Raw genomic sequence first — 16904 nt, 5'->3', positions numbered from 1 at the left:
CAGCCCCCTATTTAGTACTGAATTGTTCTTTGAAACCAGCTCATTTTCTTACCTATTAGGAAATGTGTAAACCAAGAGGATGTGAACAGGGAAGAACTAAACAGTTTTCTAGATTTTCATGAAGTACAGTGTATTACTTTGTTTAGAGGCATTTTTAATTAGCCAGAATATATGTGTCTGTATGAACAGATCTTCATTTGTTAACAAATATTTACTGAACGCTTACTAGGTCCTGACCAACCACAAACAAGATAGCAGTTATCTCTACTCTCATGGAGCTTAGAGTTCATGGGGAGAAGAAAAATATGTATAGATATAAATACAGATTTCTAGCGGGGGCGGGGGGTGCTGCTGGCTGGTAAGGGGATCCAAAGATTTTTTTTTTTCCAGGCAGAGTGATCCACAACTGTACAGCTATGGGAGGAAAGGATAGGGAATTTCACCTCAAATTCTTATTACTCTGAAATATTACTTTAATTTTTTCAGTTTCCCAAAAAGGCTTACTTTATTTAGCTCAAAAATAGCTCCACATAGGAAAACTTGGTCCATGGCCTCAACTATCAAAACCTGGTAAGCTTCTGGGATGTTTACCACAGTCTCCTCCCAAGCCCCAACAGGGTGCACCAAGCCTAGCTCCCATCTCCACTCCAGGGCAGCAGCTCACACCTAGTAACCCTTAACCTGGATATTATTTTAAGTTTGATAATCTAGGTTCTGAGAGCACATAAAATTTAGAAGTAAAAAAAAAAGAAAAAGGGAGAGGGACAGGTATCAAAGAAATATACAGAAACAAGAAAAAGGAATAGTTTGTTACAAAGAAATAGACCACAGAAACCTAAAATTTCAATCACAGCAATTATGAGCATGTTGATAAACAATTGTTATATATCCAAACCACCCAAGAATACCACTGACTTACAGCACTGATGGGGACATGTAAAAGGAAACAGGGATCAGCTTGAGAATCTCACTTGGCAATTGTGGTACAATAGGAGCATAATAATGAATAATAACAAGTGAATTGTCTATACTGAATAAAAAAAGGACCGACCCCTAAGATCATACTGAAATTAATACTGTAAACACATACACACACTCTCTTAAAGTTGTCTTCACAGGAGAATTCCATCTAATACATGTAGAAGAAAAGACAAAAATATAAAATCTTCATTTTATAATCATCATAGTAATAACTGATTCAGGGAAGAATCTGTGGATGCTAAAACTACTGGGTAAAAAAAAATTAGGTCATTCACAATAGCCAAAATAGTGGAAACAGACCAAATATCCATCAGTGGATGAATGGATAAACAAATTGTGGTATATACACAAGGGAATATTATTCTACCCTAAAAAGGAATGAAGTAATGACACATGCCATAACGTGGTGAACCTTGAAAACATGATGCTAAGTGAAAGAAGCCAGATTCAAAGGTCACATAGTGTATTATTCCATTTATATGAAATATTCAACATAGGTAAATCCACTGAGACTGAACCGAGATTGGAGGTGCCAGGGGCTAGGGATAGCGGGGAATGGGAAGCAGATGAAAATGTTTTGAAACTTGAGGGAGGGAGGTTTTGGTAAGGGGCAACAATAATCAACCACAATGTATATCGACAAAATAAAATTTAAAAATTAATTAATTAAAAGATTTAAAAAAAAGAGAAACTTGAGAGGAGTGGTGACTGCACAGCATTGTGAACACACTAAATGGTGCTGAACTTTAAAATGGCTAATTTTATGTTCGGTAAATATCACCTCAATGAAAAATATACATTAAATTACATATGTATGTATGTATTTTGGGGCACTGGATATTCACAATTTCAAAGTGTCACCCCAGAGACTACTTTTGTTAATTAAAAGGGAAGAGGTTACCTTTACAACAGAGAAGTCTGGCCAAGACCATCTTAACCATCTTACAACCAGAAGTCTGGCCAAGGCCAATCTATGGGCTCTGGCAAGGTGCCGAGGAAGACACAGCAGTGCCTGTGGAGTGCTCCCCCAACAAGGCTCACCTTGACTCTGCTCATGAGCAGCACTCAGACAAATCCAAATGGAAGGACTTTCTGCATAATGACTGGCCTGAGCTCTTCAAAAATATCAATGTAATAAAAGACAAAACTAGGCTAGGGAAGTCTAGATGAGCAGAATCTAAGGGACATAAAAATCAATGCCATACATGATCCTGGATTGAACCCTATATCCAAATTATTTTTAAAGTCATGAAGGATATTACTGGGACAGTTGGTATTTAAATATGGACTATATAAGATAATACTCTTCTATGAGAATTAAACTTTGAGTGTGATCATTGTGTTGTTTGTAGAAGAATGTCCTAGTTCTTAAGAGATGCTCTTTGGGGTAAACTATCACCATGTCCACAACCAACTCTCAGATGATTCAGGAAGAAAAGGTATATATAGACATAAAAGAAATTGGCAAAAGTCTAGCAATTGATGAATCTAGGTAAATGTACAGTATGTGATACTCATTTTAGTATTCTTGCTATTTGTTGTAGGTTTCTTATTTTCAAAAATAAATTAAGGGAAAACAACTTGTAAACTGAACATATGCCCCGTAGCCCAACAGTTCCACTCCTAAGTTTATACACAACATGTAAAAGAATGTAAATAGCAATATTATTTGTAATACTTCAACACTAGAAATAAAAATGTTCATCAGTAGTGAAAAGAATTGTAGTATAGTTATTCATTATAACAGTACACAATAATGAAAAGGAGACTATAATAAACTCTGCAGCATGGATGAATCTCACAAATATAACACTGAGTAAAAGCTAGACACAAGTACATACTATACAGACCCATTATACAAAGTACAAAACCATGCAAAGCTAATTGATGCTTATACAAATCTGGATAATGGATAAGGTACAGACTGGGAAACGGCACGAGGGAGCTTTTGTAGTGCTGGGTGCCTCCTGTCTCCTCCGTATGTCCTGACATGAGTGTGTTTGCTTTATGAAAAGTCATCAAGGTGTACACTTTCTTTAAGAGGAGGGATAAGAAGCCATAATACAAAATGAACAACGCACAGAGGTCATCTATATGGGTATACTAAAAGATATAAATGAAATACTATGAAAATTAAAAGAACAGCTATATCTGATTAAGGAGGATTGGGGGAAGTCAGAAAAGTCTGTATATAATAGGTGGAATTTGAGCAGAGAACTCAAATGAGAAGAAAAACACTGTATTCATTTAGGAATTACTCGCAGAGGAGCTGCTGCAGATGCATTTAACATTTGTTAGGCACTTTATCTTCAATCTATGTTGTAAATGTTACAAAGCCAGAGATTCCTGCTTTTTTGAAAGATGTGATAAAATACACAAAACATAAAATTTATCTTAACTGTTTTTAAGTGTACAGTTCAATAGTGTTAAACACATTCACATTGTTGTGCAACCAATCATCAGAATTCTTCATCTTGTAAAACTTAAACTGTATATACCTATTGAACAACTCCCCAATTTCCTCTTCCCTCAACCCCTAGTAGTAACTACCATTTTACTTTCTGTTTTTATGAATTTAACTACTCTAGGTACCCCATCTTAGTGAAATCGTACATTTGTCTTTTTGTAACTGGCTTATTTCACTTAGCGTAATGTCTTCAAGGTTCATCCATGTTGTAGCATGTGTCAGAATTTCCTTCCTTTTTAAGGATGTACCGCATTTAGTTTATCCTTTCATTTGTCAATAGACACACTTGGGTTGCTTCCACCTCTTGGCTGTTGTGAATAATGCTGCTATGAACATGGGTGTACAAATATCTCAAGACCATACTTTCAGTTCTTTGGGGTATATACCCAGAAATGGAATTGCTGGATCAGATGGTAATCCTGTTTTTTATTTTTGGGGCAACCGCCATACTGTTTTCCACAGCAGCACAATTATACATTCCTAGTAACAGAGCACAAGAGTTCTGTTTTCTTCATATCCTGGCCATCACTTGTTATTTTCTGGGGTTTTTGTTGTTGTTGTTGTTGTTTGTTTGTTGTTGTTGTTTTTAAAGATGACCGGTAAGGGGATCTTAACCCTTGACTTGGTGTTGTCAGCACCACGCTCTCCCAAGTGAGCTAACCGGCCATCCCTATATAGGGACCCGAACCCGTGGCCTTGGTGCTGTCAGCACTACATTCTCCCAAGTGAGCCATGGGCTGGCCCTTATTTTCTGTTTTTTTTTATAGTAGCCATTGTAATGGGTGTGAGGTGGCATCTCATTGTGGTTTTGATTGGCATTTCCCTAATAAGTAATGAGAAAGAAGTTCTGCTTTGGGGATTGTTTGTTTGTGTTTCTGCCTAGTTCTGACATAGACTATTCTGTAAAGTTGCCTAAGAGATATATTAGAATGTTCAAGAAAACAAGCTGATGTACTTAAGGACCAGAAGTATACTCATCTTTCAAACAGAAGAGTGACTTTTTGTTTTTTGCTCTGCAGGGTAGGATATCTAGCAGGATGTCTAGTTCGCTCACTGTGTGAAAAACAACCAGAGTTGCAGATAACTGAACGAGATATGCTCTGTGTTCAGATCGCTGGGCTTTGTCATGATCTCGGTAAGCTGTACAAAGAGCCAAAGTTGTTGTATAAGATCATACCATATGTTTCCTCTTTGAAATTTAAAAATCAGGGCTGGCCCCGTGGCTCACTTGGGAGAGTGCGGTGCTGGTACAGCTGAGGCCGCGGGTTCGGATCCTATATAGAGATGGCTGGTGCGCTCACTGGCTGAACAGGGTGCAGACCACACCGTGCCAAGGATTGCGATCCCCTTACCGGTCAAAAAAAAAAAAGAAATTTAAAAATCAGATCAAAAGAAATATGGAAGTTGTGTTTTAATTCTTCACTTGACATTAATATAAATATACCATTGCTTCTTCCTAGAATGATTCATAAGCCTAAAGCATTGTTATTTCATTTTCTGATAGTCTTTCAGTGAATTTCCCATGTTGCTCCAAGTTATATGAAAGGGCTTTCTGATGGTGAGATTTCCTTACTACTCTGTTTAGGGTGATGTGAATTAGATTTTTCTTTTATCCTTCTTGTGAATAAAATTGCCATTTTTCCTTCAGTGACTTTGTCAAATTCATTTTTCTTGTACCTAGAATACCTAACCTGCCCTAGTATATTAACAGATTAAGAGAACTTCTTTTCTTCCCTAGCCCATGTAAGGTCTTGGGCCACTTAAATCCAAGTAGAAGAATATCGTTCTTTTCCTTTGACAAAAAAGAAGAGAAAAGGGACTGTCCCTGGCCTCTTTAATCGGCAGAGTTTTTACCAGTATCCTTGTAGTTTATTCTTAAATATTCAAGGACCTTGAGAGTCTGTGTATTGCCCTCGGGGCAACCAGATACTTACAGGGGATGCAGCGCTCACTTTATCTCCCCCTGGAGATTTCAGTAGGACCAACATCACCCCCTAAATGATAAATTTAACAGATTCTTGGTATTTTGAGAGAGAATCATTGGGAAACCTTTGCCAGTCCCCCGGAGACTGAATACTGCAGTAATAAGCCTTTACATACAGACTGACATGGGAGAAGGCCCAGGGCTTGTCCAAGTGGGTTCCCTCTCCACTACAGAAATTCTGACATCAGAGTTGGCTCAACAAACTTTCAAATTATTAAATGTAGTAGAACTTAAAAAAAAAAAAAAAAAGACTGGTAAGGGGATCTTAACCCTTGACTTGGTGTTGTCAGCACCACGCTCTCCCAAGTGAGCCAACCGGACATCCCTATATAGGGATCTGAACCCATGGCTTTGGTGTTATCAGCACCACACTCTCCCAAGTGAGCCACGGGCTGGCCCTTAAATGTTGTAGAACTTGAAAATCACTTATGAATAAGAAACTAGTGATGTGCACTTTTGATTGTCCACATCACCAGCAAAAATGCCAAGATACAGCCCTAATATGTGTATATTTGTTATAAACTATACTATGTACATTATCAAATTTACATAAAGGTAAATGCTTTTATGGTTGAGAGTAATAAAATAAAGTTCTAAGATTTTCTTCCTGTACCCCAGTGGATTGTTTTAAACTGCTATTTCTTTCTTTTTTTTTTTAAGAAGCACACTGCAATAGTTAATTTTATTTGATTAAGGGCTCCTATTGCAAGCATTAAACCAAGCATGGGTTTTAATTCTGTGAGCCCGAATTCACATATTAGCAAAAATAAAAGCAAACTGTGATCCATGTATGACAACTAAAGGCTCACGGTTAATCACATTGTAGTTTTCAAATTTCTACCAGCCTAGAACTCAGTAGTCACAGGTCTTTCAGGTCCTTCTGAATGTCCCACAGGGTATCTGCGCTTCTCTTGAGCTGCACAACCTCACCATCCTTCAGCTTCTGGTTGATAACACTGGATAATCCCCAAGCGTTGAGTATACACAGAAGGCTCAGGAAGACTTCATTCTCAGTGCCATAAATCCCCTTCACCACTGTTGACACTGGATGAATCCTGGATAGATTTTTCAACAAGGATTCAATGAGATCAGCCACACTTAATCCAGCGGCCCAGTTGGTGTATCCTCTTAGCTTAATGACTTCATAGACACTTTCAGCCACCATTTTATGTACTTCCTTCCAGTTCTTACTGTCATTGTCCGTTTCCATTTCTGGATTCAGTTCCTAGAGAGAAGCACCTGCAATGTTCACTGCACTCTATACAGCCACACTGGAGTCGCCATGTTCTCCCAAAGGGTGAATGCCAAGTTTTTCAGCCATAGAATAGCAAAATCTAGCTGAATCCAGATTACATCCACTTCCAATCACTTGGTGCTTGGGTAATCCACTTAGTTTCCAGGTAACATATGTAAGGATGTCCACTGGGTTGGACACCACAATTATGATTTCTCTGCACCAGATTGAGACGACTCTCCCCCTCTTGCTGACGGACTCCCACAGTTAACACCACAATCTTAGAATTGGCGGTCACAGAGTAATCTTATCAGTTACAATTTTAGGTGTCTGAAGAAATAAGCTCCCGTGCTACACAGATCCATCATTTCTCTTTTGAGCTTATCTTCCAAAACATCCACAAGAGCAAGTTCATCAGCCAGAGACTTTCCCAGAATGCTGATAGCATATGCCATGCCAACTTGTCCAACACCCACTACAGTGATCTTATTACTTGGGACCGTTGCTTCCTCTTCTGCAACTGGTGCAACGAGTTTTTCCTTAAGAGTTGCCATTGTGCACAGGAGGAGAGGGCTCTGCAGAGCGCTGAATAATAATCCTGAGAGGGAGACAATGTCTGCTGCGTGCGTCTCCTCCAGCACAGGATCTGCAAGGCTAAACTGCTATTTTAATCCATAAATATTCAGTCTGAAGATTCCAAAAGTTTTTGGCATTAACATTCCTTTTAGTTTCACAAAACTCCTTTGCATGAGATTTACATAAGCTCTGGTGGTTAGAGACCTCTCTATGGGGAGCTTATTTTCCTGTATGGTTCTGCTTCCTGTTCTCTTGCTTTAGAAAATAGGAAGGAAGGATTTGTCCCTTTGTGATGTATTTATAGATTATTAATTTCTGTTGTTATATAAGTTAAACTAAAAAGATTTACCAATTTACAAACACTTTTCCTATTCTAAGGCTGCTTTTGTTTTTAAGGTCACGGGCCATTTTCTCATATGTTTGATGGAAGATTTATTCCACTTGCTCGCCCAGAGATCAAATGGAAGGTATGTATTCATATATTCAGTTGTCAAAAGAAAGACTATTCAAGCAGATAATTTAGTTAAATTATCTGTTTGGTTTCACTGCTGTGTTACAGTACATACTTCCTCATTACAGTTTTCAGGTACTTTCATTTGTGCGTGCGTGCGTGCGTGCGTGCGTGTGTGTGTGTGTGTATTTTTTTTTTCATTAGATCCTCACAGTCATCTATAAGGAAGGAATCATTATCTCCCTTTTTAACAAGTAAAGGAACTTGAAGCTCAGGGAGGTGTACTGATGTGCCAAAAATCACAAAGCAGCAATAGAAACCCAGCCAATTTCATGTTCTTTCTCCTCCATCACACTACTGTAAAATAAAAATAAAAGGCCAGCTCTGGTTTTGACTCATTTGGTATGATCAGGAAACAACTGTTACCAGCCAGGTTTCGTCATATATATTAAATGAACGACTTAATAATTAGGCATTTGCAGCTGGTTAACCAATATTTTTGGAATCAGTTTTTGAGAAGTAAAGTTAGGTTGGCCAACCAGTTTTTACTGCACTTTATTTCTGGAACGTGGAGTAGAAAAGGATATTAATATATATTGAAAGCTTCTTATATGTCAACTACTATTTTCTCTCTCTTTTCTTTCTTTATTTCATGAATATATATACAATAAATTGTACTGGTCTTAAGTGTACAGTTCAGTGAGTTTTGACAAGTATATACATTCATATAACCATTATGCAAGTCAAAATATAAAACATTTTCATCTTCCTGGAAAATTCCCTTGTGCCCCTTTTCAGGCATTTCCTACTCCTCCCCCCATCTTGACCTTCTGATTTTTAGAAACATGAATTCGTTTTGTCTGTTCTTAGAGTTGATATAAGTGGAATCATATAGTCTGTACTTTTATGTCTTGCTTCATTAACTCAATTTAGTGGTTCTGAGATTTGTTCGTGTTGCATACATTAGTAGCTGATCACTTTTTATTGCTGAGGGAGTATTCCAGTGTATAAATAAGTCAATTTATCCTTTCTCCTTTTGATGGAATTTGAGTTATTTTCAGCATTTTGCTGTTATGAATAAGATTGCTATGTACATTATTGTAAAAGATTTTTGTAGAAAATATGTTTTCACTTCTCTTAGGTAAATGCCTAGGAGTAGAATTGTTGGGTCATATAGTAGATGCATGTTTAACTTTATAAGAAACTGCCAATTTTCCTATGTGGTTGTAACATTTAATTCTCCCACCAGCAACATATGAGAGTTCCAGTTGCTCCACAGCCACACCAACACTTGGTCTTTCAGATTAGCCCTCCTAAGGAGTGTCAGATAGTATTTGTGGTTTAATTTGCATTCTCTAATGTATGTTGAATACCATTTCCGTATTTTGTGCTTTGTTATTGATATATCTTTTGTGAAGAGCTCTTTCAACATTTTACCCATTTAAAAAACTTGCTTGCTCTTTTATTATTGATTTGTAGGAATCCTTTATATATATTGTTACATGTATGTTTTGTGAATATTTTTCCCAGTGTCTGGCTTTGCCAATTCACTTTTTAATAATGCCTTTTGAGAAACAAAAGTTATAAATATTATTGATGTACTCTGGTTCTTCAAGACAGTGAAATGCATAGTTTCTCACCAGTTTTGCTGCCTTGGGGCCTGCCCTCAGGCTGAAAGCCGTAAAACTGGAATATCGCCCATTACCTTTCTCTTCCAGGTGTTGACTTCATCTAACATCGGCTTGCTTTTGATCTTTCTCATTAGGGAGTTGTCCAGAGTTTATAGTTTTCTATAGCAGCCTTGCTGTAATGGGATCTACTCAGCCATTACCAAGTCTTTTTCTTGAAATATTTTGCCTTTCACATTTAAATTCTTAGCTCATGTATAATTTATTTTTTGTGTGTGTATGATAGAAATCTAATTATTTAAAAATATGGACAATTATTTCTTGAATAGTTCTTCCTTGCCCCACTGATCTATAATATCAACCCCAACATTTATTAACTTCCCATATATGATGAATCTTTCTGGATTCTATTCTTTTCTACACTTTCTTCATTATTTTTCCTTTATAATAAGTTTTGATAGTTGGTAGGACAACTGTTCACACCTTGTTCTTTTATAGGAGTATCTTTGGCCCTTTACTCTTCCATTATGAATTTTATAATTTTCTTCATGAAAGTCTTACGTATCTTTTCTTATATTTACTCTTGATTTTCTTATAATTTTAGTTATTATTGTCCATGCAATCTTTCTGAAACTTAAATTTTTCTCTTCACTAGTACATTCACAAATAGTTGGCTTTTATTTATTTGAAAGTATTATTTTGCTAAACCCTATTTATTCTAAAAACTTTGTAGATTCTTTTGAGTTTTTGATGTAGATCAGTCTCTGCATCTGCAAGAAGTAAGGTGTTTTTCTTCTTTTTCAACTCTTATACCTTTTATTTTTACTTCTTTCCTTTTCCACGCTTCTTGGATCTCCAGTAAAGTGCTAAATAAAAGATATCACAGAAGTCAGCCATATGTTATTATTAATTTTAAGGGGAATGCTTTTTATACTATGGATTCAATTTTTTTAACATTTAATTTTGATATAATTTCACATAGAAAAATTTCAAAAATAGTACAAAGAATTCCTATAAACCTTTAATCTAGATTTTAAACATGCTCTCTCTCCATATATAATATTTTTCCGAGCCATTAGAAAGTAATTTGTAGATATAGCTTTTTGTTCAGTAGGTATTTCCTAAGAACAACATTCTCCTACATAACTGCAGTACAATTATCAAAATCAGGAGATTAATATGGATGTGGTACTATTTTCTAATTCACAGACTTTCTTTCAAATTTTACCAATTGTCCCTATGGAAATGGGGGGAAAATCTTTTTTTCCCTGGTCCAAGATCCAGAATAATACATTTAGTTACCATTTCTCTTTAAGTTTCTTTTTATATGGAATAATTCTTAAGCCCTTATTTTCATGACCTTGCCTTTTTTTTTAAGAGCAGGTGAGCTATTTTGTAGAATGCTCCTCAGTTTGAGTTTCAGTTTGTCTGATGTTTCCTCACAGATTCAGTCTATGCATTTTTGGCGGAATGTCACAGAAGTGCTGTATTCTTGTTGGTGTATCATATCAGCAGGCATATAAAATCTATTTGAGCCATTACTGGTGATGCTAACATTGCTCACCTGGTTAAGGTAGTGTCTGCCAAATTTCTCCACTATAAAGTTACTATTTTTCATTTTTATACTTACATGTACCTTGATTCAATTTTTTAAAATAGTTATAGGACCATTTAAGTTTTGTTTTTCGTTGTGAGTAAGTTTTTGTTAAGACCTGGGAGAGGGCAGATGTCTTCAAGTGTTTATTTGATCTTGACATTGATTGTGAATGAGTGAGCACAGACAGATGAGCAAACAGAGAGTGATTTCGGATTTCAGCCCGGATCTTGACTTCTCTGATACACTTCTGTTTTTACTGGCAAGTTTGCAGTTACCCCTTTTCACCACTAGATGGAAGTACTAACATAGCTTCTAACTACCCATAGTCTAAGGCTGATGAAAAAATAGAACTAAATTTTATACCAATATTCATTAAAATGGAATTCTATCTGTATGACCTGGTAATATTTTTTCATGTGCTGTAAATGGTTATATCTCATAAAATGCATTAAATATATTTATGAAATAATGAACATGGTTTATAAAAGGTAGACAAGTAAAATATTGACAAATTTGACAGGTTTTTAAAATTTTTATTTTTATTTATTTATTTATTTATTTATTTTTTAAAGATGACCGGTAAGGGGATCTTAATACTTGACTTGGTGTTGTCAGCACCATGCTCACCCAGTCAGCTAACTGGCCATCCCGATGTAGGGTTACGAACCCACGGCCTTGGTGTTATCAGCACCACACTCTCCCGAGTGAGCCACGGGCCAGCACTTGACAGGTTTTTTTAAATGTCTGCAAAATTGTAGTTGGAAACTAGATAATTAACATGCAGTAGAAACTTATCTCAGAATATCTGGAATCAAGAATAATTTTGATAATCAGGGCCCCCAGTGGGCTGGAGTCTATAATACACCATATTGTGCTGACTTTTCCTAGCATGAACAGGGCTCGATTAAGATGTTTGAGTACCTAGTTAATTCTAATGGACTCAGAGCTGTCATGGAGCGCTATGGTCTTATCCCTGAAGAAGATATTTGCTTTATCAAGGAACTAATTGCAGGACCACTTGATTCACCCATCAAAGATTCTTTGGTAAGTCTGTAAACAACTTAATTTGAACTGATTGGTACTTTTCATCTAGTCTTTTCTTGATTCTGTCAGAGGTACACATTTGTCTATTTTAGAGGCTAAACGATAAAATTTGTTATATATTTCTACTGTTTAATGCAAAAAATTAAAAGCTTATATTTTTTCTCCCTCTTAACTGAATTCTTTAGAAGTTACTCCGAAATTAAAAATATATATAAATCCCTTTTTAATGACTACGTATGCAGTATTTTACATAGAAGCCTTAAAGTAACTTTGGAAATGTAAAAGTGTATGTTTTGTTTATCTGTTAAAATGAACATATCTGAAATATTTAGATATATGAAGGCCTAGAAAAAAGTGGAGCCGGTTCACAGGGAAATCTGTTTTATTTCCTTTTTCATCTTTTGTATTTTTTAAATTAAATTGCAAAATAATTTTCCCAGAGATTTTTAGGATTTTTACCTCAAATATATACAAAACTACTTGTAAGATGTAAGATTAAAAAAGGTGGGTTTTGCAACAAATATCCTATTTCCAAAAAATTGGAGCTCTAAAAATGCTTTGAACAGTGCATATCATTTAGACTAGGTATATGTCTACTTTGAAGGATAGTACTGTTTTAATGCATGAATTCAAGCATTATCATTTAAGGAACATTCTTATTACTTTATAATTAGATCTTGACTTGTTAAAATAAGTGAACAGATATGATGTTGATGGGTGGGAGAAGGGAGAGGGAGGGGGAGGGAGGAATCGATGAAGGGACACGAAAATCAACTACATTGTATATTGATAAAATAAAATAAAATAATAAAAAATTGAAAAAACCATATAAAATTTTTTTTTAGTATATGTGCTGCCGAAGCGAGCACATATATAAAATTTTTTTAAAAAATAAATAAAATTTTTCTTAATGAGAAAAAAATAAAATGAAAATGAAAATTAGGTCTTGTTTTTAAAAAAAAACAAACAAAAACTTTTAAACCAAGAAAACCAGAAAGTTGTTAGTTGTGGGAAGTGTTACAGAGTTAGGATCCTTTCAATGGCACAAGTAGGCTTAATATTAATAGGATATCCTGTGTTTTACCATTTATTTTTTCTTTCTACCAGTTTAGGAATCAAGTGTAAGAAGGAAAGAGTAGAACCTTCCATCTTATCTCATATTCCCAGTCACTTGTATCTGTTACCTGCAGATTAATACAATTGAATTGCTTTGCTTTGCTTTGCTTTGCTTTGCTTTGCTTTGCTTTGCTTTGCTTTGCTTTGCTTATAAATAGATTTGGTGCCTATCCTAAAACTTTCAATGGATTTTTTTGTCTTCCAGTGGCCATATAAAGGACGTTCTACCGAGAAAAGCTTCCTTTATGAAATAGTGGCTAATAAAAGAAATGGCATTGATGTAGACAAATGGGATTATTTTGCCAGGTATGCACTGAACACTTCAGAAAAGGTGGTATAATAATCCTTATGTAAAATTAGTGGTAGTATTTAAGGTACAGTTTCTGTGTTGAAAAATCTTCTCTCTCTGCTTTGGAATCTTTCTAGGGACTGCCATCATCTTGGAATCCAAAATAATTTTGATTATGACCGCTTTATTAAGTTTGCCCGTGTCTGTGAAGTAGATAATAGAAAGTATATTTGTACTAGAGAAAAGGTAAGCTATGTAGGGGAAATTAGAACAAGAGTGTAGTTCCTGGTCTGGAGTCTGGAATCAACCATACAATAATTTGGAAAAATTGGTAAATTGTCAATCTCTTTACTTAATGCTTAGCATTTGTAAGTATCTTAAGGATCTCTTCACTTCCACTGCATTGTTAAATAATAATAAAATGAAAATCAACATTTATTGGATCTTGTGCTAGGCATTGTTTTAAGTGTTTTAGATAGATCACCTCAATCCTCACAACCCTGTGAAATACGTACTATAATTCCATTCAGTAGGTAATCAAATTTGGGCACAGAGAAAACATACAATGAATAGGTAGCAGAGCTGGAATTTCAGCCCAGAAAGTTTGGTTCCAGAGTCTTATTCTTAATCATCATATTAGTGTTTTATAATGGTTAAAATACTGAAATCATTAAGTCCCTGCTAGATGACAGTCATGTAACTAAAGAGTATTATAGTATTGTACTATGGACAGTCTTTCTGTCAAGAATGAAGAACACAAGAACAGTACCTATTTCCTAGAGTTATTGGGAGGATTAAAAGATATATTTAAGATGCCTAAAACAGAACCTGTCACAGAGTTAGAACACATAAGAGATTTTAATTTGCTAAGAATGAAAGTTGCAAACCAGCAAGTAGATTTACTAATCTGCTTCCCCATTTTTCAGTAGGCTCAGGAGTTTTAACGAAGTAGCCCCTGCACTTGGTCTTTTTTGTCTGCCATCATCCCTTTTCCTTGTCTGATATCCTCGTCTATGAACAAGGTTAACATAATCTGATTCACATTCATATTCATTCCGTGTTTTCCTGCAGGAAGTTGGAAATGTTTATGACATGTTCCACACACGCAACTGTTTACACCGTAGAGCTTATCAACACAAAGTTGGCAATATCGTTGATGCAATGTAAGAAATTTGATTGTTATTTCCTTGTAAAATGTTCCATGATGCTTTGCTGGAGTATCATACGTGGGTCAAATTGAGACTTCTGGATAAATTCAAGTGAATTTTAAGTGAATAAATCTAAAATCGTTTTCATAAACAAATTAAACAAAATCTAGCATAAAGTAAACTCAGTTGAAGAAAGAGGAAGAAAATGGATAAAGGGGGTAGAGGAAGTGAAGAAGAACTGGCTTAGGCTAGACATGAAGAGGCAGTGCTGGAATGACTCAGGACTTCTGCACAGGTAGGCACTAGTGTACCAGGTGTTAGTCATCAAGATAATGGGAAGTAGAGCATGAATAAATTGATACTGAGATTAATGACAAAAATTAATTATAAGAAATAAGTTTAATGACTGTCTTTATTCTGTCAAATATTTATTAAAATTAGTACCAATAGTAAAACTGATAGGAATTTCACCTCTTTTTCTTGATCCAGTCAGAACCAGGCAGTCAAGTTTCTATGTGACTCAAAGACCCCATGAGGAGTTATCTAAAATTGGGTGTGAGTCAATTTAATTCCATATCTCTAAAATAGCTTTACATTGATTTATTATAAACTTCTTACATTCATTTTTACATTTGTGTTGAGGAAATTTATCTTCATTTCTATTTTTTGCCTATCATTTGTCATGAGCAGACTAGTTAGAATACATTCACCTATTTGAATGATTAATAAATTTGGTAAGAGTAGTTTTTTTTGTTTTTTTTTTAATTCAGGGAGAATGATGTAGGTTCAAAGCCTGGCACTTCTTCCTAACTTGGTTAAGTGAAAATTACTTTATTTTTGCATCTGTAAAATTGGGACTGATTATACATATTTTATTATTAGAAAGATTAAATAAGATAATGTATCTGAAGACTTGCAAAAGTGCCTGGAACACTATAAGCATTGTGCTCACAGATAACCGTGTACTTATTTAGTATGATTGAGAAACAGTTGTCTTTAGATTTTATGTACCTCAAGATTTTATTTCCCTAGTGTAGAAAGATTTCCTTAAATAAGACATAAAGAAATATTCAAAGTTTCTCATAAGCATAAATTTTTACAAAATGGTCTTTAGGATTACAGATGCTCTCCTCAAAGCAGACCCCTACATAGAGATTACAGGTGCTAAAGGAAAAAAGTATCACATTTCTACAGCAATTGATGACATGGAAGCCTTCACTAAGTTGACAGGTAAGAACTAGAAGGTAACATAGATGATTCATCTCAGATAAAGTATAAACTATCTCTGGATTGTCAATGGGTTATTTTCTAAACTTTTAAGTGTATTTTAGCTTCCTAAGTTGTTATGTATTTTTGGATTTGAGATTTATTTGTGCCTTATACTAACAAGCTGACCTTGATAAAGTAATTTTACCTCTCTGAACCTTAGTTTCCTCATCTATAAACTGGGGGTAATGATACCTAGCATATATTTTTTTGTTAAACGAGGCATAGCACCTAGTATACACTTGGCATTTAAGTACCCAAAATTCACTATTACTTAATTTATAGTAAACCTGGACTAATACCAGACTAATACATAAAAACTGACTTGCCCTTTTAACATTATCTTCATTGCAAAGCACAGGATGCCAGGAACATCTCTCCACACCTCTGCAGAAACAAAATCTTCAGCTTAGGGGAGGAAGGAAGGAAGAGAAGTGAAGGTGTGGCAGCTGGGTCTTTAGTATGGGAAAGTGTAGATTGAGAAATAAAAATAGTAAAGCAAAAGAAGCAGACCAAAAATTAATGTACCAGTCAGAGTTCTTAGTTGCAAATCATGAAACTAACTCTTTTAACTGAAAATAAAATTAGAAAGCAATCACACAGCTTACAGAATCAGTGGAAAGGATGGAGGCTCTGAAAATGGGCAAAACAAGAGGCCAAGTGGCCTAAGGCACAGCTAAGTCAATCATTTTAAAGCAGCTTCCTGCCCAGTGAATGGCCTAGGGTACTGCTGTTCGGCCTAGGGTACTGCTGTTCCATCGTTGCTGGATTCCGTTTGCAGCACACTGCCAGAATGAAATCTAAACCAGTTCTTCTCAAGCTATCTTTGAAGAACCAATTTTAAAATTTCCAATCCCTCGCAATTTGATACTTCTGTAAAATATGGTAAAAATGAATTACTAGAAAAATGAAGGGGGGAAGGATGTACAAGCCCAAATTTTTATTATTCAACCTGACAGATTTAACAGTATGTTTCAATAGATATAATCAAGAGAAACATAACAAAGAAAAAATTTTAAGTTAAAGTACAAAAGCTATACATATCATTCTTAAAAATATACATGTAGGGCCGGCCCTGTGGCTCACTCGGGAGAGTGCGGCGCTGGTGGCGCCGAGGCCGCAG

The 16904-nt window shown here is 35.5% G+C and overlaps 1 protein-coding gene and 1 pseudogene across 2 annotated transcripts in view; one reads left to right on the top strand and one right to left on the bottom strand.

Annotated features, from left to right (window-relative positions):
* Positions 1-16904, top strand: part of SAMHD1 (SAM and HD domain containing deoxynucleoside triphosphate triphosphohydrolase 1) — a 68250-nt gene that overhangs the window by 14201 nt on the left and 37145 nt on the right. For both annotated transcript variants that reach the window (XM_063090593.1, XM_063090584.1), the window contains exons 5-11: positions 4468-4583; positions 7639-7709; positions 11807-11962; positions 13284-13384; positions 13505-13613; positions 14439-14530; positions 15630-15745. In XM_063090593.1, the coding sequence (XP_062946663.1) occupies positions 4468-4583; positions 7639-7709; positions 11807-11962; positions 13284-13384; positions 13505-13613; positions 14439-14530; positions 15630-15745 (761 nt within the window). The remainder of the gene's footprint in view (positions 1-4467; positions 4584-7638; positions 7710-11806; positions 11963-13283; positions 13385-13504; positions 13614-14438; positions 14531-15629; positions 15746-16904) is intronic.
* On the bottom strand, positions 6292-16470 carry LOC134373115 (L-lactate dehydrogenase B chain-like; annotated as a pseudogene).

The sequence above is a fragment of the Cynocephalus volans genome, chromosome 1 (genome assembly GCF_027409185.1).
Source record: "Cynocephalus volans isolate mCynVol1 chromosome 1, mCynVol1.pri, whole genome shotgun sequence".
In the NCBI taxonomy this organism is placed as follows: domain Eukaryota; kingdom Metazoa; phylum Chordata; class Mammalia; order Dermoptera; family Cynocephalidae; genus Cynocephalus; species Cynocephalus volans.
The sequence above is the reverse complement of the archived record's forward strand: the minus strand, read 5'-3'. Positions and strand labels throughout refer to the sequence as shown.